This window comes from Coccinella septempunctata, chromosome 2, assembly GCF_907165205.1.
Source record: "Coccinella septempunctata chromosome 2, icCocSept1.1, whole genome shotgun sequence".
NCBI lineage: Eukaryota > Metazoa > Arthropoda > Insecta > Coleoptera > Coccinellidae > Coccinella > Coccinella septempunctata.
In genome coordinates, this window is record NC_058190.1 from 14,821,461 (window position 1) to 14,848,149 (window position 26,689).

The window sequence follows — 26,689 nt, forward strand, 5'->3', positions numbered from 1 at the left end:
GTCCCGTTGTCGGAAAAGATGACGGAAGGGTGACCGCGGCGCGCAACGAACCGCCGATAAGCAGCGATGAACGCTGGAGTGGACAGCTCAGATGCCAATTCTAGGTGAACTGCCTTGGTGGTGAAGCAGATGAAAACAACCAGGTATGCCTTCGTGCTGACAGCCCCACGTAGTCGGGCACTCGTGACGTAAAAGTGTCCGGCGTAGTCGACACCAGTGGTAAGAAAGGCCATAGCAGAGGATAGTCGCTCCCGGGGCAGATTGCCCATTGGTTGTACCAGGGGACGAGGTTTGCACGAGAAGCATCGATTGCACCTGCGCAGTCGATTGCGTACTACATTACGTCCGTCCAGAATCCAGTACCGGCGACGAATATATGAATGAGTAGCTAAAGCGCCGGCGTGCAGGAGACGATAATGGGCATCATCGATAATCAGATGAGTGAGATGGCTATTCTTTGGCAGAAGAACAGGGTGTTTGTGTCTATACGGCAACAAGGCCGCTGACAGGCGGCCTCCAACACGAATAAGTCCATGCTCGTCACAAAAAAGGTGAAGCTTCATGATGAGCCGAAGACGAGAAGATGGCTTTCGAAGCTCAGACAACTCCTCGGCGAAATAAACAGATTGGACCAGACGTATTAAGCAGGCTTCCGCCTCCTGGAGCTCAACAGAGGAAAGAAAACCTGACCGAGGGAATGATGTACCACGAGTATTCATTATGAATCTTCGACAAAAGGCGGTGACCCGCTTGAGTCGAAGATACGAGGAAAAGCGGTCAATCATGGTGGGTTCATCGAAGATAGCCGCTAACATCAAAGCGGAGATCGGCTTGGCTTCTTCGTCTACTCGATCAGTTTGAGATGAATCAACAGAGGAAAAGGGCCATAAGGATGAGTCGAAAGACAACCAGTGAGGACCCCGCCACCACAATGGGTGATGATGAATGTCTGCAGGCATCAATCCTCGAGAGGCACAATCAGCTGGGTTGTCCTCAGACACTACATGTCTCCAGCAGTCAGAGGGAATGAGATCTTGGATTTCAGCAACCCGATTGCCGACAAATGTCTTCCACCTGTGACTCTCGCCGCGGATCCACGACAAGGCCACAGAAGAGTCACAGAAGGCCATGCACTCAGCGCCGAGATGCTGCAACACGCGAGTGGACAGGTGATGCATAAGCTTTGCGAGAAGATGAGCACCGCACAGCTCCAAACGAGGTAGAGTTATAGCCTTGCAAGGAGCAATTTTTGATTTGGCCGCTAGAAGAGACACCTGGCAGTGACCAGACGATGCAAAAGTGCGGAGATAAACGACCGCAGCGTAGCCTGATTCAGAAGCATCACAGAAGCCAACCAACCGATGCGTAGAAGAAGAAACGTCAGGGATGAATCGTGGTATGTGAAGCTCTGACAAAGTGGGGAGCTGGGACTGAAATTGCAACCATGGGCGCTGAACCTCATTCGAAAGAGGTTGGTCCCACTCCAGATGGAGTAGGCAGAGCTGACGGAAGAAGATTTTAGCATAGAAGGTAACAGGAGTTAACCATCCCAGAGGGTCGAAGATTTTAGCCATCTGACTCAGCACAGTTCGCTTGGTGATTGCCGTTGAAGTCGACCGAACAGAATAGAAGAAGTGATCAGATGAAGGGTTCCACCCAAGCCCCAGAATCTTGAGACCTGGTTCACGATCGAGAAGAAGGGGGTCAGTGGACGAGGATTCTCTACAATGGTCGGCCGGAACACCGTCTAGCAGAGGAAGATGATTAGTAGCCCATTTGCGTAGCTCGAAACCGCCCGCCTTGAGCAGATCCTGCACTTGCTGTCGCAACTCGAGAGCTTCAGCCTCGGATGAACAGCCTGTCAAGATGTCATCAACATAAATTTCATCCAGCAATACTTGCCTAGCAGCAGGAAACTTGGGTCCGTCATCCGAAGCCAGTTGTCGAAGGGTCCTAAGTGCTATGAAGGGAGCAGAAGAAACTCCATACGTGACGGTGTTCAGACGATAATATTGGAGAGGTTCGTGTTTGCTAAAACGCCAGACTATACGTTGATAGTCCCTTTGCTCAGGGAGTATCAGGATCTGTCGGTACATCTGCCTAATGTCGGCGGTGAAGACAAAGCGATATAGACGAAAGCGAAGCAGGAGGGTGGAAATGTCCGCTTGCAGCTTCGGACCTGTCAGCAGAAGATCGTTGAGTGATTTGCCATTAGCGGATGCACAAGAGGCATTGAAGACTACACGAATTTTATCAGGAGGATCATCGGGACGATGTACGGGATGGTGAGGGATATAATATGGCTCATATCGCGGACAATCAGAAGACTCAGGGACCAATTCCATATGGCCACTCTCGAGATAATCTCGCATGAACTCATGATAAGCGACACGAAGGGTAGGGTTATTATCCAGACGATGTTCGAGCCGAATAAATTGTCTAGTTGCCACGTTGACGGAGGTGCCCAGCCTAGACGACGTCAAGGGCAAACCGACAGTGTACCTTCCGTTGGAGTCACGGGTGACATCAGCGCAGTACATCATCTCACACTCCCTCTCGGCTGGGGTCAGCGGAAGCACGTCAGGTACCCTGTCAAGTTCCCAGAAGCGCCGAACGATGTTGACAAGTTCCTGGTCCGACGGCTGCCAGGGGGTCATATCCATGGTTTGAAGGTCAGCAGCAGCAGGAGATTTTATGTCAGAGTTAGTGTTGTCAGAGGAAGATTGATAGGTGATCACTGAAACGGGGGATTTGGGCGGCGAAGAAGACGGAGAACGTACAGCAGATGATGACCCTGCAGAAGACGAGGGAGAGGCGCGCTGCCGAGAGCCCTGATGAGCGCGACTGTTGACAGTGTCAGGTGAGAAGGAAACATGTTTAGTCTTCTTGCGATGGCGAGCATAGGGCCCATAAAGCACCCAACCTAAGGTGGTAGACAATGCCCCCGGAAGTTCAGACGATGGGCACATCGTGCCAGGAAGAATAAGATGAGGGAGCACATCCGATCCAATCAACATCCCTATGATACGAGGCAGATAGAAGAGTGGGTCAGCTAGGTTGAATTGCTGAAACTCGGGCCATCGGCCATTAAACGCTTGGACAGGGAGAGGATCTATGGGGCTGTCAATGACGTAGGCCTTGATGATGAGATGGGGGGGGTCCCCTTGGTGACAGAGGCTAACGTATGCGTACCCTTGGATACGAAACCGATCTGCGTTACTTAAGGTGCGAAGTTGAACAACTTCAGGGTGAATGCGCAGACGAAGCTTGGTGGCCCAAGCTCGGGTGATGAGGGTGTGTTGGCAGCCGGAATCGAGAAGAGCTCGGCCGAATACAACATTCCGCTGGTTATCTAAGCGGATCCAAGCGGTAGGCATAAGGTGGTCAGGACTATTACTCTTACGCAAGGCAGACCGTACAGAGGAAAACAGATGACAAGAAGAGAACAGACGAGAAGACGGGAACAAGTGGTTACCACAAGCTGACCGCATTCGCAGTCATTCGGAACCGCTTCCAGAAGATGCTGAACTTGACCCCTTAGGAGGCGTGCGAGACCCCCCCAGGCCAGTCCTTCGGCCTCTCACTGAACTACCTCGAGAGGTGGAGGCACGGGCTGGCGGCTCCGACGAACCAGAAGGTTGAGAGGGAGTCTGATTCGTTGGTTTCTCCTCCGTTTGGGTACCAAGAGAGGGCGTAGGGCCAACAGGTGCCAGATGAAGAATCGTATGGTGACGCCCCCCGCACGTGTGACAGCACTGATCCGAACCACAATCAGCAGTGGCGTGGAACGATGACATGCAATTTCTACATAATCGCCTCTCAGTCACGAAAGCTCTTCGCTGATGGATGGTCATGGCTTTGAACTCACGACACTGGCGAATTGAGTGATTCGCCGAGCAGAACACACACACTGACGACGAACCAGAAGATGTAGGAGGACGCACACCTGCATAGGCAGGACGACGGGAGGACGGACCAGCAGAGGAGGGCCCAGACGATGAAGGAGCAGACGCTGACCCCGCTGGTGATTGAGGTCTAGGCGGCCTCTTTGGCGCAGACGCACGGGACGAAGTGATGGAAGTGCTTTCCAACACTCGTAATTGTCGATTGGTGAATTCGAGCAATTGGGTGAGGTTAGGAAAGTCATCAGAGGATAATTGCCCCTCGAACAGCTGGCGAGATGGTACGTCTAAGTTGCGCAAGGCAAGAGAAAACAGAAGATAATCAGCCAAATCTGGAATGGGCAATGCCTTGAGGGCGTTGATGGCATTTTGATGCGTGGTGGCGAATTGTTTCAACTGGGATAAAGAAGAAACAGACGCCGGCCGCGAATCCAGTATCTGGTTCACATACAAGTCAGCCAGCCGACGGGGATTTTGGTACCGAGCGTAAAGGGCCTGATAAGCCAGAGGATAATTGACTGAATTTAGCTCAAAGCCGGAGATGACAGAAGCCGCTTCACCTGAGAGAGCAGACGTTAGCAGGTGAAATTTTTGAACAGGCGCCAGGGAGTTGCTTTGATGCACAAGAGCGTCGAATAGTGCGATGAAGCCGGGCCATTCTTCGATTTTACCATGAAAACATGGCAACTCGACCCGAGGAATCGGAAGGTCAACAGAGGAGGATGAACCCGTCTTTGCGACCGACGTAGACGCAGTCAGCTGACTGTGGGCAGCGCGGATCTGCAGGCAAATCTCAAAAAATGCCGCGAATTTCGATGGCGATCCGTCCCGTTCTGGCTCCTCCAACTGAGAGTTGAGTTTAACAATCAACTCATCAGCCTCTTTGAAGGCCTTCTCTATCTTAAAGAGCTCAGATAAACACATATTGGCCACATCTGCCTCATTAGTCAACCCTTTAATTAATTTAAATAAAGTAGAGGCCGCGGCGAAAGCATTTTCTCGCTTGACGATGGATTCGTTGATCAAAGCCTTCAATTTATCCATCGACGGCATTTTACTTCTTGAACAACCCCGGTAGCTAAATGAATTCCGAAAACTTCGCTGAAATGAACAGACGATGCGAAGATAACAAACAGATGATGAGCGATAACAAAAAAAAACAAATAAAGAATTGCACTGTTAATTTCTCCGAATGAAATAACGACAATGAAATATGAAATGAAAGCAATCAGATGAATGAAATTAGACTGAATATCTAAAGATTCCCTGGTTTCTTCGGCACCAATAAATGATCGGCAACTGCAACGATCAATTTCAGATGAAAATAATTACGAAAATTGAGCAACCGATCAGATGAAGGCACTCACCCAGAAGTCGACGTTGACGTATGAAGTCCTGTGATCCTCCACTCAACTCAGTAGCAGAATTGGCTCCAGGAGGGAAAAAGGGGATAACCTCCTCTGCACTTGCTTCGTGGCGATCACTCCACCGGTTGCACAAGGCTCCAAGGGCACTTCACCTTTGGTTTTGGTTGCTCAACCTCAAATTTTCCGTCCAAACAGATGACCGAAGAAAGCAGATGAATATTTCTTCACCGAAGAAAACAGATGAATAATCGTATGGTGACGAGAAGTTTGCGAAACAAATCTTCCTCAACTTTAGATGATAGAATAGCAATGAATTTTAATAACTTTTCTGAATTTATTAGAAGCACGTTCTCGTGGTAAACAAACTGACGACATTGACTTATATGTCGTACGCAAGTCGCGATGTATGCTTTCGCCGAAAGCCGTATGGCGCTAGTTCTCGGGTCGAAAAAACCCCCGAAGCAGACCACCTAGGCAACACAACATTCTTCTTTCACGACTTAACAGGCTTCAACGAAATATTTTGAAGATTCCTGAAAAATCATAAAGGAATCACGCCTCCAAGATTAAGGCAGGTGTATAATAAAAGAAATCTTCTCTTTGTCGACGATATCGTATTTCTGTTAATACATTCAGTGATAGTAGTTTGATAGTTGATGATTTAGATCGTAACATTTGTTGACATATCTAACGAATATTTTTCGAGGTGCCGAATTATCTACGATCCCAACAATATTTTACAGTCTTCGGGTTAATACTCTACGACTACCCTCTTGAATATTGAAAAAAAGATTAAGATGCCTATAGCTCCAGCACCACTTAGCGGACGTAGTCCATTACTGAAATCAACTGCATTCGACATTCAAGCTCTTTTCCTTCGTAAGTTAAAGTGTTTGCATCCGACCGGACTGAATTGAGTTGACCATTAATTCCTCATCAATGATTCGTTTTAAGCCATTTTCGGCCCAAAATTAGAAAATCACAGACACTTGAGTGAAATGATAATTCTCTCATTTTAAGGAAGAAACGCGCAAAAATGCAGTTTTCCAAAAATGTTGAAACTGCATTCATGAAGCTATAATTCTAGGAATATATCGTCACAATGGCAGTTGATGTAATATTGTTTATTGATTTGTGAAGTGTGGGAGTGACAAAATAAATATTCGTATTATGGGATGATACATACACTCTGTAGGTAAAATAGATTTTTAAGATTTTTATTCCGAAGCTATTCCTTATGAAAATATCTGTTACTTAGAATATAGAAAAATGATAGACTGGATAAGCCGAATTGAATTATTGATTGAAAACAAATAGTAGATATACCTAAAACCATCAGCTAGAGCTTGATTTCTCTATCAAGCTCTGTAAACCGGGGATTAGCCTACTTGATGGGGAATTTCGATCATCTTCAAAAGCGTATGTGAATGAATAATATTTTCATTTTACTTTTAACACAATATAAACACAACTCTATGTGTTTATATTCTACATTTTGACCCAGAATTGTATTTTCTGACTATGTGATATTTTATTGTATTTCTTTCTCTATGACCGGTCGTATCTAGAAGAGCTTAGAGGATCAATAAATATAATCATTGAAACAATAGGTAATAATAGTTATTATTAAATATAACAAAACTGAACTGAGTTGCTGAGTCCTTCGGACTCGTGGTGTTTTCCCCGAGCAACTCAGTTGAGTTATGAAATAGAAGACAGACCTATGAGATTATTTCAATCACTATACCTTTTCAAGTTCAAATTAGCGCTGATCAAAATCAAAATGACATTAGTCAAAATCAAATTGACAATATCAATTTCAAACTGGCATTAATCAGAAGCAAATTGGAATTACTCAATTTCAAATTGGCAATAATCAATTACAAATTGACAATAAACAAAATCAGAATGGCAATTCTGAATTTGAATTTTTCATTGGTAAATGATCGGCAACTGCAACGATCAATTTCAGATGAAAATAATTACGAAAATTGAGCAACCGATCAGATGAAGGCACTCACCCAGAAGTCGACGTTGACGTATGAAGTCCTGTGATCCTCCACTCAACTCAGTAGCAGAATTGGCTCCAGGAGGGAAAAAGGGGATAACCTCCTCTGCACTTGCTTCGTGGCGATCACTCCACCGGTTGCACAAGGCTCCAAGGGCACTTCACCTTTGGTTTTGGTTGCTCAACCTCAAATTTTCCGTCCAAACAGATGACCGAAGAAAGCAGATGAATATTTCTTCACCGAAGAAAACAGATGAATAATCGTATGGTGACGAGAAGTTTGCGAAACAAATCTTCCTCAACTTTAGATGATAGAATAGCAATGAATTTTAATAACTTTTCTGAATTTATTAGAAGCACGTTCTCGTGGTAAACAAACTGACGACATTGACTTATATGTCGTACGCAAGTCGCGATGTATGCTTTCGCCGAAAGCCGTATGGCGCTAGTTCTCGGGTCGAAAAAACCCCCGAAGCAGACCACCTAGGCAACACAACATTCTTCTTTCACGACTTAACATGCCGCCCGCCCTGAAGGATCCCTTCAGTAAGACCAACTGAAAGGAGTGAACAGACGAAAGAAGAAAGTCATCTACTGACTTGGAAGAGGACACAGCTTGACGATTGGTCGCCGAATTGTCCCAGAAGGGGTGGCAACATCAGCCACACGAGTTGTGGAGTCAGCTCCGGGAAAAACAGATGATATACGGCCGATACTCCACTTCAGAGGAGGAAGACCATCATCTCGAATGATGACCACAGTGCCCGGAAGGATAGGGGTAGACGGCTGCAACCACTTATGACGTTGCTGCAAGGTATGCAAGTATTCCTGACGCCAGCGCTTCCAAAAATCCTGCTGGAATCGCTGGACTAGCTGCCAACGAGATAAGCGATTCACCGACACGGAACTGACATCATGGTCAGGAGGAGCGTTGAGGGGGCGGAAAATCAAGAAATGCCCCGGTGTGAGGGCCTCAAAATCCGAAGGGTCAGATGAGGGAAGATACAGAGGACGGGAGTTGAGAATAGCCTCAACCTGTGTACAGACGGTGAGAAATTCCTCGTAAGTGAGTTTCTGCTCGCCGATAACGCGAGTGAGATGATGCTTAGCAGATTTCACAGCGGCCTCCCAAAGGCCGCCAAAGTGAGGACTGGAAGGGGGTATAAATCGCCAATCGGTTCCAGACGACGAGGCAGCATCACAAAGACTCTGCTGATGTTGTGGAGCTGACAATAAGCGACCAAGGTCACGAAGGTAGTTATGAGCTCCAACGAAGTTGGTCCCGTTGTCGGAAAAGATGACGGAAGGGTGACCGCGGCGCGCAACGAACCGCCGATAAGCAGCGATGAACGCTGGAGTGGACAGCTCAGATGCCAATTCTAGGTGAACTGCCTTGGTGGTGAAGCAGATGAAAACAACCAGGTATGCCTTCGTGCTGACAGCCCCACGTAGTCGGGCACTCGTGACGTAAAAGTGTCCGGCGTAGTCGACACCAGTGGTAAGAAAGGCCATAGCAGAGGATAGTCGCTCCCGGGGCAGATTGCCCATTGGTTGTACCAGGGGACGAGGTTTGCACGAGAAGCATCGATTGCACCTGCGCAGTCGATTGCGTACTACATTACGTCCGTCCAGAATCCAGTACCGGCGACGAATATATGAATGAGTAGCTAAAGCGCCGGCGTGCAGGAGACGATAATGGGCATCATCGATAATCAGATGAGTGAGATGGCTATTCTTTGGCAGAAGAACAGGGTGTTTGTGTCTATACGGCAACAAGGCCGCTGACAGGCGGCCTCCAACACGAATAAGTCCATGCTCGTCACAAAAAAGGTGAAGCTTCATGATGAGCCGAAGACGAGAAGATGGCTTTCGAAGCTCAGACAACTCCTCGGCGAAATAAACAGATTGGACCAGACGTATTAAGCAGGCTTCCGCCTCCTGGAGCTCAACAGAGGAAAGAAAACCTGACCGAGGGAATGATGTACCACGAGTATTCATTATGAATCTTCGACAAAAGGCGGTGACCCGCTTGAGTCGAAGATACGAGGAAAAGCGGTCAATCATGGTGGGTTCATCGAAGATAGCCGCTAACATCAAAGCGGAGATCGGCTTGGCTTCTTCGTCTACTCGATCAGTTTGAGATGAATCAACAGAGGAAAAGGGCCATAAGGATGAGTCGAAAGACAACCAGTGAGGACCCCGCCACCACAATGGGTGATGATGAATGTCTGCAGGCATCAATCCTCGAGAGGCACAATCAGCTGGGTTGTCCTCAGACACTACATGTCTCCAGCAGTCAGAGGGAATGAGATCTTGGATTTCAGCAACCCGATTGCCGACAAATGTCTTCCACCTGTGACTCTCGCCGCGGATCCACGACAAGGCCACAGAAGAGTCACAGAAGGCCATGCACTCAGCGCCGAGATGCTGCAACACGCGAGTGGACAGGTGATGCATAAGCTTTGCGAGAAGATGAGCACCGCACAGCTCCAAACGAGGTAGAGTTATAGCCTTGCAAGGAGCAATTTTTGATTTGGCCGCTAGAAGAGACACCTGGCAGTGACCAGACGATGCAAAAGTGCGGAGATAAACGACCGCAGCGTAGCCTGATTCAGAAGCATCACAGAAGCCAACCAACCGATGCGTAGAAGAAGAAACGTCAGGGATGAATCGTGGTATGTGAAGCTCTGACAAAGTGGGGAGCTGGGACTGAAATTGCAACCATGGGCGCTGAACCTCATTCGAAAGAGGTTGGTCCCACTCCAGATGGAGTAGGCAGAGCTGACGGAAGAAGATTTTAGCATAGAAGGTAACAGGAGTTAACCATCCCAGAGGGTCGAAGATTTTAGCCATCTGACTCAGCACAGTTCGCTTGGTGATTGCCGTTGAAGTCGACCGAACAGAATAGAAGAAGTGATCAGATGAAGGGTTCCACCCAAGCCCCAGAATCTTGAGACCTGGTTCACGATCGAGAAGAAGGGGGTCAGTGGACGAGGATTCTCTACAATGGTCGGCCGGAACACCGTCTAGCAGAGGAAGATGATTAGTAGCCCATTTGCGTAGCTCGAAACCGCCCGCCTTGAGCAGATCCTGCACTTGCTGTCGCAACTCGAGAGCTTCAGCCTCGGATGAACAGCCTGTCAAGATGTCATCAACATAAATTTCATCCAGCAATACTTGCCTAGCAGCAGGAAACTTGGGTCCGTCATCCGAAGCCAGTTGTCGAAGGGTCCTAAGTGCTATGAAGGGAGCAGAAGAAACTCCATACGTGACGGTGTTCAGACGATAATATTGGAGAGGTTCGTGTTTGCTAAAACGCCAGACTATACGTTGATAGTCCCTTTGCTCAGGGAGTATCAGGATCTGTCGGTACATCTGCCTAATGTCGGCGGTGAAGACAAAGCGATATAGACGAAAGCGAAGCAGGAGGGTGGAAATGTCCGCTTGCAGCTTCGGACCTGTCAGCAGAAGATCGTTGAGTGATTTGCCATTAGCGGATGCACAAGAGGCATTGAAGACTACACGAATTTTATCAGGAGGATCATCGGGACGATGTACGGGATGGTGAGGGATATAATATGGCTCATATCGCGGACAATCAGAAGACTCAGGGACCAATTCCATATGGCCACTCTCGAGATAATCTCGCATGAACTCATGATAAGCGACACGAAGGGTAGGGTTATTATCCAGACGATGTTCGAGCCGAATAAATTGTCTAGTTGCCACGTTGACGGAGGTGCCCAGCCTAGACGACGTCAAGGGCAAACCGACAGTGTACCTTCCGTTGGAGTCACGGGTGACATCAGCGCAGTACATCATCTCACACTCCCTCTCGGCTGGGGTCAGCGGAAGCACGTCAGGTACCCTGTCAAGTTCCCAGAAGCGCCGAACGATGTTGACAAGTTCCTGGTCCGACGGCTGCCAGGGGGTCATATCCATGGTTTGAAGGTCAGCAGCAGCAGGAGATTTTATGTCAGAGTTAGTGTTGTCAGAGGAAGATTGATAGGTGATCACTGAAACGGGGGATTTGGGCGGCGAAGAAGACGGAGAACGTACAGCAGATGATGACCCTGCAGAAGACGAGGGAGAGGCGCGCTGCCGAGAGCCCTGATGAGCGCGACTGTTGACAGTGTCAGGTGAGAAGGAAACATGTTTAGTCTTCTTGCGATGGCGAGCATAGGGCCCATAAAGCACCCAACCTAAGGTGGTAGACAATGCCCCCGGAAGTTCAGACGATGGGCACATCGTGCCAGGAAGAATAAGATGAGGGAGCACATCCGATCCAATCAACATCCCTATGATACGAGGCAGATAGAAGAGTGGGTCAGCTAGGTTGAATTGCTGAAACTCGGGCCATCGGCCATTAAACGCTTGGACAGGGAGAGGATCTATGGGGCTGTCAATGACGTAGGCCTTGATGATGAGATGGGGGGGGTCCCCTTGGTGACAGAGGCTAACGTATGCGTACCCTTGGATACGAAACCGATCTGCGTTACTTAAGGTGCGAAGTTGAACAACTTCAGGGTGAATGCGCAGACGAAGCTTGGTGGCCCAAGCTCGGGTGATGAGGGTGTGTTGGCAGCCGGAATCGAGAAGAGCTCGGCCGAATACAACATTCCGCTGGTTATCTAAGCGGATCCAAGCGGTAGGCATAAGGTGGTCAGGACTATTACTCTTACGCAAGGCAGACCGTACAGAGGAAAACAGATGACAAGAAGAGAACAGACGAGAAGACGGGAACAAGTGGTTACCACAAGCTGACCGCATTCGCAGTCATTCGGAACCGCTTCCAGAAGATGCTGAACTTGACCCCTTAGGAGGCGTGCGAGACCCCCCCAGGCCAGTCCTTCGGCCTCTCACTGAACTACCTCGAGAGGTGGAGGCACAGGCTGGCGGCTCCGACGAACCAGAAGGTTGAGAGGGAGTCTGATTCGTTGGTTTCTCCTCCGTTTGGGTACCAAGAGAGGGCGTAGGGCCAACAGGTGCCAGATGAAGAATCGTATGGTGACGCCCCCCGCACGTGTGACAGCACTGATCCGAACCACAATCAGCAGTGGCGTGGAACGATGACATGCAATTTCTACATAATCGCCTCTCAGTCACGAAAGCTCTTCGCTGATGGATGGTCATGGCTTTGAACTCACGACACTGGCGAATTGAGTGATTCGCCGAGCAGAACACACACACTGACGACGAACCAGAAGATGTAGGAGGACGCACACCTGCATAGGCAGGACGACGGGAGGACGGACCAGCAGAGGAGGGCCCAGACGATGAAGGAGCAGACGCTGACCCCGCTGGTGATTGAGGTCTAGGCGGCCTCTTTGGCGCAGACGCACGGGACGAAGTGATGGAAGTGCTTTCCAACACTCGTAATTGTCGATTGGTGAATTCGAGCAATTGGGTGAGGTTAGGAAAGTCATCAGAGGATAATTGCCCCTCGAACAGCTGGCGAGATGGTACGTCTAAGTTGCGCAAGGCAAGAGAAAACAGAAGATAATCAGCCAAATCTGGAATGGGCAATGCCTTGAGGGCGTTGATGGCATTTTGATGCGTGGTGGCGAATTGTTTCAACTGGGATAAAGAAGAAACAGACGCCGGCCGCGAATCCAGTATCTGGTTCACATACAAGTCAGCCAGCCGACGGGGATTTTGGTACCGAGCGTAAAGGGCCTGATAAGCCAGAGGATAATTGACTGAATTTAGCTCAAAGCCGGAGATGACAGAAGCCGCTTCACCTGAGAGAGCAGACGTTAGCAGGTGAAATTTTTGAACAGGCGCCAGGGAGTTGCTTTGATGCACAAGAGCGTCGAATAGTGCGATGAAGCCGGGCCATTCTTCGATTTTACCATGAAAACATGGCAACTCGACCCGAGGAATCGGAAGGTCAACAGAGGAGGATGAACCCGTCTTTGCGACCGACGTAGACGCAGTCAGCTGACTGTGGGCAGCGCGGATCTGCAGGCAAATCTCAAAAAATGCCGCGAATTTCGATGGCGATCCGTCCCGTTCTGGCTCCTCCAACTGAGAGTTGAGTTTAACAATCAACTCATCAGCCTCTTTGAAGGCCTTCTCTATCTTAAAGAGCTCAGATAAACACATATTGGCCACATCTGCCTCATTAGTCAACCCTTTAATTAATTTAAATAAAGTAGAGGCCGCGGCGAAAGCATTTTCTCGCTTGACGATGGATTCGTTGATCAAAGCCTTCAATTTATCCATCGACGGCATTTTACTTCTTGAACAACCCCGGTAGCTAAATGAATTCCGAAAACTTCGCTGAAATGAACAGACGATGCGAAGATAACAAACAGATGATGAGCGATAACAAAAAAAAACAAATAAAGAATTGCACTGTTAATTTCTCCGAATGAAATAACGACAATGAAATATGAAATGAAAGCAATCAGATGAATGAAATTAGACTGAATATCTAAAGATTCCCTGGTTTCTTCGGCACCAATAAATGATCGGCAACTGCAACGATCAATTTCAGATGAAAATAATTACGAAAATTGAGCAACCGATCAGATGAAGGCACTCACCCAGAAGTCGACGTTGACGTATGAAGTCCTGTGATCCTCCACTCAACTCAGTAGCAGAATTGGCTCCAGGAGGGAAAAAGGGGATAACCTCCTCTGCACTTGCTTCGTGGCGATCACTCCACCGGTTGCACAAGGCTCCAAGGGCACTTCACCTTTGGTTTTGGTTGCTCAACCTCAAATTTTCCGTCCAAACAGATGACCGAAGAAAGCAGATGAATATTTCTTCACCGAAGAAAACAGATGAATAATCGTATGGTGACGAGAAGTTTGCGAAACAAATCTTCCTCAACTTTAGATGATAGAATAGCAATGAATTTTAATAACTTTTCTGAATTTATTAGAAGCACGTTCTCGTGGTAAACAAACTGACGACATTGACTTATATGTCGTACGCAAGTCGCGATGTATGCTTTCGCCGAAAGCCGTATGGCGCTAGTTCTCGGGTCGAAAAAACCCCCGAAGCAGACCACCTAGGCAACACAACATTCTTCTTTCACGACTTAACAGGCTTCAACGAAATATTTTGAAGATTCCTGAAAAATCATAAAGGAATCACGCCTCCAAGATTAAGGCAGGTGTATAATAAAAGAAATCTTCTCTTTGTCGACGATATCGTATTTCTGTTAATACATTCAGTGATAGTAGTTTGATAGTTGATGATTTAGATCGTAACATTTGTTGACATATCTAACGAATATTTTTCGAGGTGCCGAATTATCTACGATCCCAACAATATTTTACAGTCTTCGGGTTAATACTCTACGACTACCCTCTTGAATATTGAAAAAAAGATTAAGATGCCTATAGCTCCAGCACCACTTAGCGGACGTAGTCCATTACTGAAATCAACTGCATTCGACATTCAAGCTCTTTTCCTTCGTAAGTTAAAGTGTTTGCATCCGACCGGACTGAATTGAGTTGACCATTAATTCCTCATCAATGATTCGTTTTAAGCCATTTTCGGCCCAAAATTAGAAAATCACAGACACTTGAGTGAAATGATAATTCTCTCATTTTAAGGAAGAAACGCGCAAAAATGCAGTTTTCCAAAAATGTTGAAACTGCATTCATGAAGCTATAATTCTAGGAATATATCGTCACAATGGCAGTTGATGTAATATTGTTTATTGATTTGTGAAGTGTGGGAGTGACAAAATAAATATTCGTATTATGGGATGATACATACACTCTGTAGGTAAAATAGATTTTTAAGATTTTTATTCCGAAGCTATTCCTTATGAAAATATCTGTTACTTAGAATATAGAAAAATGATAGACTGGATAAGCCGAATTGAATTATTGATTGAAAACAAATAGTAGATATACCTAAAACCATCAGCTAGAGCTTGATTTCTCTATCAAGCTCTGTAAACCGGGGATTAGCCTACTTGATGGGGAATTTCGATCATCTTCAAAAGCGTATGTGAATGAATAATATTTTCATTTTACTTTTAACACAATATAAACACAACTCTATGTGTTTATATTCTACATTTTGACCCAGAATTGTATTTTCTGACTATGTGATATTTTATTGTATTTCTTTCTCTATGACCGGTCGTATCTAGAAGAGCTTAGAGGATCAATAAATATAATCATTGAAACAATAGGTAATAATAGTTATTATTAAATATAACAAAACTGAACTGAGTTGCTGAGTCCTTCGGACTCGTGGTGTTTTCCCCGAGCAACTCAGTTGAGTTATGAAATAGAAGACAGACCTATGAGATTATTTCAATCACTATACCTTTTCAAGTTCAAATTAGCGCTGATCAAAATCAAAATGACATTAGTCAAAATCAAATTGACAATATCAATTTCAAACTGGCATTAATCAGAAGCAAATTGGAATTACTCAATTTCAAATTGGCAATAATCAATTACAAATTGACAATAAACAAAATCAGAATGGCAATTCTGAATTTGAATTTTTCATTGGTAAATGATCGGCAACTGCAACGATCAATTTCAGATGAAAATAATTACGAAAATTGAGCAACCGATCAGATGAAGGCACTCACCCAGAAGTCGACGTTGACGTATGAAGTCCTGTGATCCTCCACTCAACTCAGTAGCAGAATTGGCTCCAGGAGGGAAAAAGGGGATAACCTCCTCTGCACTTGCTTCGTGGCGATCACTCCACCGGTTGCACAAGGCTCCAAGGGCACTTCACCTTTGGTTTTGGTTGCTCAACCTCAAATTTTCCGTCCAAACAGATGACCGAAGAAAGCAGATGAATATTTCTTCACCGAAGAAAACAGATGAATAATCGTATGGTGACGAGAAGTTTGCGAAACAAATCTTCCTCAACTTTAGATGATAGAATAGCAATGAATTTTAATAACTTTTCTGAATTTATTAGAAGCACGTTCTCGTGGTAAACAAACTGACGACATTGACTTATATGTCGTACGCAAGTCGCGATGTATGCTTTCGCCGAAAGCCGTATGGCGCTAGTTCTCGGGTCGAAAAAACCCCCGAAGCAGACCACCTAGGCAACACAACATTCTTCTTTCACGACTTAACATGCCGCCCGCCCTGAAGGATCCCTTCAGTAAGACCAACTGAAAGGAGTGAACAGACGAAAGAAGAAAGTCATCTACTGACTTGGAAGAGGACACAGCTTGACGATTGGTCGCCGAATTGTCCCAGAAGGGGTGGCAACATCAGCCACACGAGTTGTGGAGTCAGCTCCGGGAAAAACAGATGATATACGGCCGATACTCCACTTCAGAGGAGGAAGACCATCATCTCGAATGATGACCACAGTGCCCGGAAGGATAGGGGTAGACGGCTGCAACCACTTATGACGTTGCTGCAAGGTATGCAAGTATTCCTGACGCCAGCGCTTCCAAAAATCCTGCTGGAATCGCTGGACTAGCTGCCAACGAGATAAGCGATTCACCGACACGGAACTGACATCATGGTCAGGAGGAGCGTTGAGGGGGCGGAAAATCAAGAAATGCCCCGGTGTGAGGGCCTCAAAATCCGAAGGGTCAGATGAGGGAAGATACAGAGGACGGGAGTTGAGAATAGCCTCAACCTGTGTACAGACGGTGAGAAATTCCTCGTAAGTGAGTTTCTGCTCGCCGATAACGCGAGTGAGATGATGCTTAGCAGATTTCACAGCGGCCTCCCAAAGGCCGCCAAAGTGAGGACTGGAAGGGGGTATAAATCGCCAATCGGTTCCAGACGACGAGGCAGCATCACAAAGACTCTGCTGATGTTGTGGAGCTGACAATAAGCGACCAAGGTCACGAAGGTAGTTATGAGCTCCAACGAAGTTGGTCCCGTTGTCGGAAAAGATGACGGAAGGGTGACCGCGGCGCGCAACGAACCGCCGATAAGCAGCGATGAACGCTGGAGTGGACAGCTCAGATGCCAATTCTAGGTGAACTGCCTTGGTGGTGAAGCAGATGAAAACAACCAGGTATGCCTTCGTGCTGACAGCCCCACGTAGTCGGGCACTCGTGACGTAAAAGTGTCCGGCGTAGTCGACACCAGTGGTAAGAAAGGCCATAGCAGAGGATAGTCGCTCCCGGGGCAGATTGCCCATTGGTTGTACCAGGGGACGAGGTTTGCACGAGAAGCATCGATTGCACCTGCGCAGTCGATTGCGTACTACATTACGTCCGTCCAGAATCCAGTACCGGCGACGAATATATGAATGAGTAGCTAAAGCGCCGGCGTGCAGGAGACGATAATGGGCATCATCGATAATCAGATGAGTGAGATGGCTATTCTTTGGCAGAAGAACAGGGTGTTTGTGTCTATACGGCAACAAGGCCGCTGACAGGCGGCCTCCAACACGAATAAGTCCATGCTCGTCACAAAAAAGGTGAAGCTTCATGATGAGCCGAAGACGAGAAGATGGCTTTCGAAGCTCAGACAACTCCTCGGCGAAATAAACAGATTGGACCAGACGTATTAAGCAGGCTTCCGCCTCCTGGAGCTCAACAGAGGAAAGAAAACCTGACCGAGGGAATGATGTACCACGAGTATTCATTATGAATCTTCGACAAAAGGCGGTGACCCGCTTGAGTCGAAGATACGAGGAAAAGCGGTCAATCATGGTGGGTTCATCGAAGATAGCCGCTAACATCAAAGCGGAGATCGGCTTGGCTTCTTCGTCTACTCGATCAGTTTGAGATGAATCAACAGAGGAAAAGGGCCATAAGGATGAGTCGAAAGACAACCAGTGAGGACCCCGCCACCACAATGGGTGATGATGAATGTCTGCAGGCATCAATCCTCGAGAGGCACAATCAGCTGGGTTGTCCTCAGACACTACATGTCTCCAGCAGTCAGAGGGAATGAGATCTTGGATTTCAGCAACCCGATTGCCGACAAATGTCTTCCACCTGTGACTCTCGCCGCGGATCCACGACAAGGCCACAGAAGAGTCACAGAAGGCCATGCACTCAGCGCCGAGATGCTGCAACACGCGAGTGGACAGGTGATGCATAAGCTTTGCGAGAAGATGAGCACCGCACAGCTCCAAACGAGGTAGAGTTATAGCCTTGCAAGGAGCAATTTTTGATTTGGCCGCTAGAAGAGACACCTGGCAGTGACCAGACGATGCAAAAGTGCGGAGATAAACGACCGCAGCGTAGCCTGATTCAGAAGCATCACAGAAGCCAACCAACCGATGCGTAGAAGAAGAAACGTCAGGGATGAATCGTGGTATGTGAAGCTCTGACAAAGTGGGGAGCTGGGACTGAAATTGCAACCATGGGCGCTGAACCTCATTCGAAAGAGGTTGGTCCCACTCCAGATGGAGTAGGCAGAGCTGACGGAAGAAGATTTTAGCATAGAAGGTAACAGGAGTTAACCATCCCAGAGGGTCGAAGATTTTAGCCATCTGACTCAGCACAGTTCGCTTGGTGATTGCCGTTGAAGTCGACCGAACAGAATAGAAGAAGTGATCAGATGAAGGGTTCCACCCAAGCCCCAGAATCTTGAGACCTGGTTCACGATCGAGAAGAAGGGGGTCAGTGGACGAGGATTCTCTACAATGGTCGGCCGGAACACCGTCTAGCAGAGGAAGATGATTAGTAGCCCATTTGCGTAGCTCGAAACCGCCCGCCTTGAGCAGATCCTGCACTTGCTGTCGCAACTCGAGAGCTTCAGCCTCGGATGAACAGCCTGTCAAGATGTCATCAACATAAATTTCATCCAGCAATACTTGCCTAGCAGCAGGAAACTTGGGTCCGTCATCCGAAGCCAGTTGTCGAAGGGTCCTAAGTGCTATGAAGGGAGCAGAAGAAACTCCATACGTGACGGTGTTCAGACGATAATATTGGAGAGGTTCGTGTTTGCTAAAACGCCAGACTATACGTTGATAGTCCCTTTGCTCAGGGAGTATCAGGATCTGTCGGTACATCTGCCTAATGTCGGCGGTGAAGACAAAGCGATATAGACGAAAGCGAAGCAGGAGGGTGGAAATGTCCGCTTGCAGCTTCGGACCTGTCAGCAGAAGATCGTTGAGTGATTTGCCATTAGCGGATGCACAAGAGGCATTGAAGACTACACGAATTTTATCAGGAGGATCATCGGGACGATGTACGGGATGGTGAGGGATATAATATGGCTCATATCGCGGACAATCAGAAGACTCAGGGACCAATTCCATATGGCCACTCTCGAGATAATCTCGCATGAACTCATGATAAGCGACACGAAGGGTAGGGTTATTATCCAGACGATGTTCGAGCCGAATAAATTGTCTAGTTGCCACGTTGACGGAGGTGCCCAGCCTAGACGACGTCAAGGGCAAACCGACAGTGTACCTTCCGTTGGAGTCACGGGTGACATCAGCGCAGTACATCATCTCACACTCCCTCTCGGCTGGGGTCAGCGGAAGCACGTCAGGTACCCTGTCAAGTTCCCAGAAGCGCCGAACGATGTTGACAAGTTCCTGGTCCGACGGCTGCCAGGGGGTCATATCCATGGTTTGAAGGTCAGCAGCAGCAGGAGATTTTATGTCAGAGTTAGTGTTGTCAGAGGAAGATTGATAGGTGATCACTGAAACGGGGGATTTGGGCGGCGAAGAAGACGGAGAACGTACAGCAGATGATGACCCTGCAGAAGACGAGGGAGAGGCGCGCTGCCGAGAGCCCTGATGAGCGCGACTGTTGACAGTGTCAGGTGAGAAGGAAACATGTTTAGTCTTCTTGCGATGGCGAGCATAGGGCCCATAAAGCACCCAACCTAAGGTGGTAGACAATGCCCCCGGAAGTTCAGACGATGGGCACATCGTGCCAGGAAGAATAAGATGAGGGAGCACATCCGATCCAATCAACATCCCTATGATACGAGGCAGATAGAAGAGTGGGTCAGCTAGGTTGAATTGCTGAAACTCGGGCCATCGGCCATTAAACGCTTGGACAGGGAGAGGATCTATGGGGCTGTCAATGACGTAGGCCTTGATGATGAGATGGGGGGGGTCCCCTTGGTGACAGAGGCTAACGTATGCGTACCCTTGGATACGAAACCGATCTGCGTTACTTAAGGTGCGAAGTTGAACAACTTCAGGGTGAATGCGCAGACGAAGCTTGGTGGCCCAAGCTCGGGTGATGAGGGTGTGTTGGCAGCCGGAATCGAGAAGAGCTCGGCCGAATACAACATTCCGCTGGTTATCTAAGCGGATCCAAGCGGTAGGCATAAGGTGGTCAGGACTATTACTCTTACGCAAGGCAGACCGTACAGAGGAAAACAGATGACAAGAAGAGAACAGACGAGAAGACGGGAACAAGTGGTTACCACAAGCTGACCGCATTCGCAGTCATTCGGAACCGCTTCCAGAAGATGCTGAACTTGACCCCTTAGGAGGCGTGCGAGACCCCCCCAGGCCAGTCCTTCGGCCTCTCACTGAACTACCTCGAGAGGTGGAGGCACGGGCTGGCGGCTCCGACGAACCAGAAGGTTGAGAGGGAGTCTGATTCGTTGGTTTCTCCTCCGTTTGGGTACCAAGAGAGGGCGTAGGGCCAACAGGTGCCAGATGAAGAATCGTATGGTGACGCCCCCCGCACGTGTGACAGCACTGATCCGAACCACAATCAGCAGTGGCGTGGAACGATGACATGCAATTTCTACATAATCGCCTCTCAGTCACGAAAGCTCTTCGCTGATGGATGGTCATGGCTTTGAACTCACGACACTGGCGAATTGAGTGATTCGCCGAGCAGAACACACACACTGACGACGAACCAGAAGATGTAGGAGGACGCACACCTGCATAGGCAGGACGACGGGAGGACGGACCAGCAGAGGAGGGCCCAGACGATGAAGGAGCAGACGCTGACCCCGCTGGTGATTGAGGTCTAGGCGGCCTCTTTGGCGCAGACGCACGGGACGAAGTGATGGAAGTGCTTTCCAACACTCGTAATTGTCGATTGGTGAATTCGAGCAATTGGGTGAGGTTAGGAAAGTCATCAGAGGATAATTGCCCCTCGAACAGCTGGCGAGATGGTACGTCTAAGTTGCGCAAGGCAAGAGAAAACAGAAGATAATCAGCCAAATCTGGAATGGGCAATGCCTTGAGGGCGTTGATGGCATTTTGATGCGTGGTGGCGAATTGTTTCAACTGGGATAAAGAAGAAACAGACGCCGGCCGCGAATCCAGTATCTGGTTCACATACAAGTCAGCCAGCCGACGGGGATTTTGGTACCGAGCGTAAAGGGCCTGATAAGCCAGAGGATAATTGACTGAATTTAGCTCAAAGCCGGAGATGACAGAAGCCGCTTCACCTGAGAGAGCAGACGTTAGCAGGTGAAATTTTTGAACAGGCGCCAGGGAGTTGCTTTGATGCACAAGAGCGTCGAATAGTGCGATGAAGCCGGGCCATTCTTCGATTTTACCATGAAAACATGGCAACTCGACCCGAGGAATCGGAAGGTCAACAGAGGAGGATGAACCCGTCTTTGCGACCGACGTAGACGCAGTCAGCTGACTGTGGGCAGCGCGGATCTGCAGGCAAATCTCAAAAAATGCCGCGAATTTCGATGGCGATCCGTCCCGTTCTGGCTCCTCCAACTGAGAGTTGAGTTTAACAATCAACTCATCAGCCTCTTTGAAGGCCTTCTCTATCTTAAAGAGCTCAGATAAACACATATTGGCCACATCTGCCTCATTAGTCAACCCTTTAATTAATTTAAATAAAGTAGAGGCCGCGGCGAAAGCATTTTCTCGCTTGACGATGGATTCGTTGATCAAAGCCTTCAATTTATCCATCGACGGCATTTTACTTCTTGAACAACCCCGGTAGCTAAATGAATTCCGAAAACTTCGCTGAAATGAACAGACGATGCGAAGATAACAAACAGATGATGAGCGATAACAAAAAAAAACAAATAAAGAATTGCACTGTTAATTTCTCCGAATGAAATAACGACAATGAAATATGAAATGAAAGCAATCAGATGAATGAAATTAGACTGAATATCTAAAGATTCCCTGGTTTCTTCGGCACCAATAAATGATCGGCAACTGCAACGATCAATTTCAGATGAAAATAATTACGAAAATTGAGCAACCGATCAGATGAAGGCACTCACCCAGAAGTCGACGTTGACGTATGAAGTCCTGTGATCCTCCACTCAACTCAGTAGCAGAATTGGCTCCAGGAGGGAAAAAGGGGATAACCTCCTCTGCACTTGCTTCGTGGCGATCACTCCACCGGTTGCACAAGGCTCCAAGGGCACTTCACCTTTGGTTTTGGTTGCTCAACCTCAAATTTTCCGTCCAAACAGATGACCGAAGAAAGCAGATGAATATTTCTTCACCGAAGAAAACAGATGAATAATCGTATGGTGACGAGAAGTTTGCGAAACAAATCTTCCTCAACTTTAGATGATAGAATAGCAATGAATTTTAATAACTTTTCTGAATTTATTAGAAGCACGTTCTCGTGGTAAACAAACTGACGACATTGACTTATATGTCGTACGCAAGTCGCGATGTATGCTTTCGCCGAAAGCCGTATGGCGCTAGTTCTCGGGTCGAAAAAACCCCCGAAGCAGACCACCTAGGCAACACAACATTCTTCTTTCACGACTTAACAATTGGAATAAAATGTATTGATGAAAAAAAAATTTATATATACAGTAAATAACGTCATAATTAATTTAAACATTTGGAGAATAACGAATTTTCTCGAAAAATTTATATCTTGCATATCGAATGCAGAAAAATTGAATCTTTGGATATTAGCCATGAATTTTGCACAATTAACAACCGTTGCCTTGCCAATATTATTTTGAACGATATTCTCTGATTTCTGGAAATTCTGGATTCTACCATTTCGTTTCATTCACAGAATAGTGACGGAAGATCGTGTGTTTTTCAATAAGTTATCATAAAAAGAGAGACTATTTCAGAATCCCATTGTGTTTCTGAATCAACGTTTATTACTGTTCGCTATTCTTTAGATACCTGTTAACTATTTCATTTTGCAGAGTATGCAAATATTTTAGAGACTCCGAATACATACTTAGTAATACTTTCCGAGATGTTGCCATCAGAAACACTCATAATTTATTAACGAAAAGGCAGGGAAAAAGAGCTGTGTTGATTTGTGTGATCAACTGATTCAGTTCCATTCGAACGTTGATGTTCGATTTTTACAATTGCAATTTTATTATGTTTGATATCAATTTGAAATTGAGAAATGCCTAATTTAAATTTATGCATACAAATTTGAACTCGATTAATGCCAATTTGCTTATGATTAATGCCAGTTTGAAATTGATATTGTCTATTTGATTTTGACTAATGTTATTCTGATTTTGATTAGCGCCAATTTTAACTGAAAAAGTATAGTGCTATTTTTTTAGACTATTTCACGAACAAATTGAATGCCTAGTAATTAATATTCGAGAGAATAAAACAGTCAAATTGTCCGTATCCGTTATCGGTTACGCCATTGAAAACACCAAAGTTGTTAGATCAAACATAATTCAAACACAGCTGGTATTTTCGCGATAATACGAGCTGTCTTTGACTTTTTATGAGTGGAATAGTCGGGCGAATGAAAGTGAAACTAATTTTCCTTTCTCCAATTGTTGGGAAGGTTAAGAAAGTTATGAAAAAAATTAATTTGATTCCACAGAGATGTGGCATTTTTATTCATCAAAACAATCAATATGGTCCATATGCCATCCCCATATAATTCCATATTCTTGCAGGTAAACCAGATCCCTTGTCCAACTGCACGATCATGAACCAGACCGCCGATTCGCTATATGTGGAGTGCATCGCAGGATTCGATGGGGGTTTGCAGCAGGAATTCATAATGGAAGTATACGACACCCAGACTCGCAAATTGGTGAGCAACGTCACATCTCGAAATCCGATTTTCGCCGTTGGAGGGCTGGAATCCGGCTTGGGCTTCAATATCGGACTGTACGCCGCTAACAAGAAGGGCCGCAGTGGAGTGGCACATCTACAAGCTTTTACACTTAAGTCTGCTGAAAAACACACAGGTAATGGTAATTCTATAGAGCACAGATTCAGATGCTGCGTAGACGGATCTTGCGGTTGAATCGGTGATGAATTAGTAACAAATGCTTCGAAAAATATCACTGGTTCTGATAATAAAATTGATCGAATCCATTCCAATTCAATTAATGAGAGAACGGAAACTAGATAACATCAAATTGGGCAGCTAAAACTCGCCCAAGTGTTCCTCATCGGTTCCAAGTGAAAAGTAAATTTTTTTATCGATTGTCGTTGGACGCACTATACCATTAGGACGTGCAATTTGCAGCGAAGATTTCGCTCGTGTAGTATGACTCATAGAATCTATTTTTTTCTGAATCATTTCGAGAATAATTGACGAGTAAATTTTTCAAGCTATTCAAAGACTGTAAAATCAAGAGGCATATTTGTATGGGATGTCTTTTTCTTCTTCTACGATGCAGTACCTCCATCGGGCTGATCCGAGGCCTTTTAGCCCATTGTTCATCCGCATGTAGTAAGGGAGACTCTCACCCAGAGACACGCCGACAAAAATTCTATAAGTCGACAGAGAGGAGTCCCTCTTACTATAGGAATAGTGGGCGTTTCCTAGTTTTGTGATCCTTAAGGTTACTCGTACTAGATTTGAACAGAATATGTCAATCAGTTTCATCAGTTCTTCCGCATCTGCGGCATAAGGAACAACCATTTTCTTTAAATGTAAGTGAACAAATGTTCAGTGATTGCACCAGTCACCACTTCCACGAAGTTTTCCGAGCCCAGCTCACCCAGAGCATTCCTCTACTAAGTATTGATTCACCTTTTTCGCATGAAGAGATTTCAGTATTCCCTGACTGTCATAACATCTGTAGATATGTTTTCCGGAGTATCTTCCGGGATTATACTCGAGTGATTTGACAAGAACAACACACAGTTCAGCCGGCACTATGGAGCAGCCCTTTCCTAGGAGGATGGATTGGTTGAAACGCCGTACCACCGTCTCCACTCCAATCCCTGTGGGCAGCACATAGTCATCTGTGAACCAAGTCGGACCTTAAAGAACAAAAATCCTGTAGACCAGGAACAATTACCCTCTATGGAGAAGGGTTGCATTGGCATTCTTCTCCATCTTAAGAGCCCTCGTATGCTCTTTAAACAGTCCACTATCACTCCAGTTTTCCTGTTCCCAATCTCTAAGGGTAGACTTCGTAGCCACCTCAGTAAATACGAACTGCTCAAAAGGTAAACCTAGCAGAACTTCCATCGCTAGGGGTAGATCTCGGAGCGCCTGAGGCAGACTATCCTCTGGGATTTAGTCATAATGGTGCTTTTACAGTTCTTGCCAATGGAAGTCCACCACACCAGAGATTCGTATGTTAGGCTAAGTATCACCATACACAGTATACACTCAGTGCATAATGTGTGGTTTCAAGCCCCTTGCCAATTTCTCTCCAAGTTACCAAAAAATCACATTAGCCAAATTAGTATTTGTTGCAGATTAGTTTGCGGTCCAGTATCACAACAAGATATCGGACTTACTCGAATAGAATGATCCCAATCCTAAATTAGGAAGCTGATTGTTTCAGGGTACGTTAGAGAACTATCTCTGTTTCACCAGGATTGACCCAGAGTTCGTTTTTTAAGCAAATGCGCAGAGCATTCTGATTCAGATTGAAAATCTATATTACCACACCATTAATCTGTAGGACAAGGTCATCAGCATTGGCCACAACAACGAACTCGCTGAGAGTATGTGAAATATTGGGGAAGACAACACAGTCCCTTAATAAGGAGTGTCGACACAATGGCGTCCTCACATGCCGCCTTGTAGGGATGAAATCCGTTGATAGCCCAACTAATTTGAGTCTGAGTTACCACCTTCGAAGCCACCTTCCAATCCTCCCGTGGGACAACGGCTTTGATTATCTTCAATTTTGTCTCGTTCGACATGTGGCTTCTTCTTCCTATCAGAGGGTAGAGCCAATTCATCGATGCTTTCGTTTTGTCGATTGCTTGTTTGATATGACTTTTCCAAGTAAGTCCTTTGTCAAGCGTTATTCCTAATAATTTGGCTTCATTTTTCCAGACGATTTCTTCGCCGTCAACTTCCAGTTTCCTTATGGGTCGCAGTCTTCTCTTCTGTAGTAATATTGCTTGGCGCTTTTGTCCATTGAGCTAGATTTTCCACTTTATGCACCAGTCATTTGTTTCGTCAATCGTTTCTTGTAGAACTCGTTCTATTACTTCTGGGTTGAGGTGTCAAGTTGCTATGCCTGTGTAGTCAGCATATAACATTAGCATGGTTCTTGGATTCTTCGGAATATCGTAAATGTATATGTTGTACAGAAGTGACCCAAGCACTGACCCTTGGGGTACTCCAGCCTCTATATCTCTTGTTGTGGAGCATT

General features: G+C 46.5%; 1 protein-coding gene across 3 annotated transcripts in view; it reads left to right on the forward strand.

The window, feature by feature from the left end:
- Positions 1-26,689, forward strand: part of LOC123306664 (nephrin-like) — a 721,736-nt gene that overhangs the window by 635,892 nt on the left and 59,155 nt on the right. For all 3 annotated transcript variants that reach the window (XM_044888766.1, XM_044888768.1, XM_044888767.1), the window contains one exon: positions 24,011-24,307. In XM_044888766.1, the coding sequence (XP_044744701.1) occupies positions 24,011-24,307 (297 nt within the window). The remainder of the gene's footprint in view (positions 1-24,010; positions 24,308-26,689) is intronic.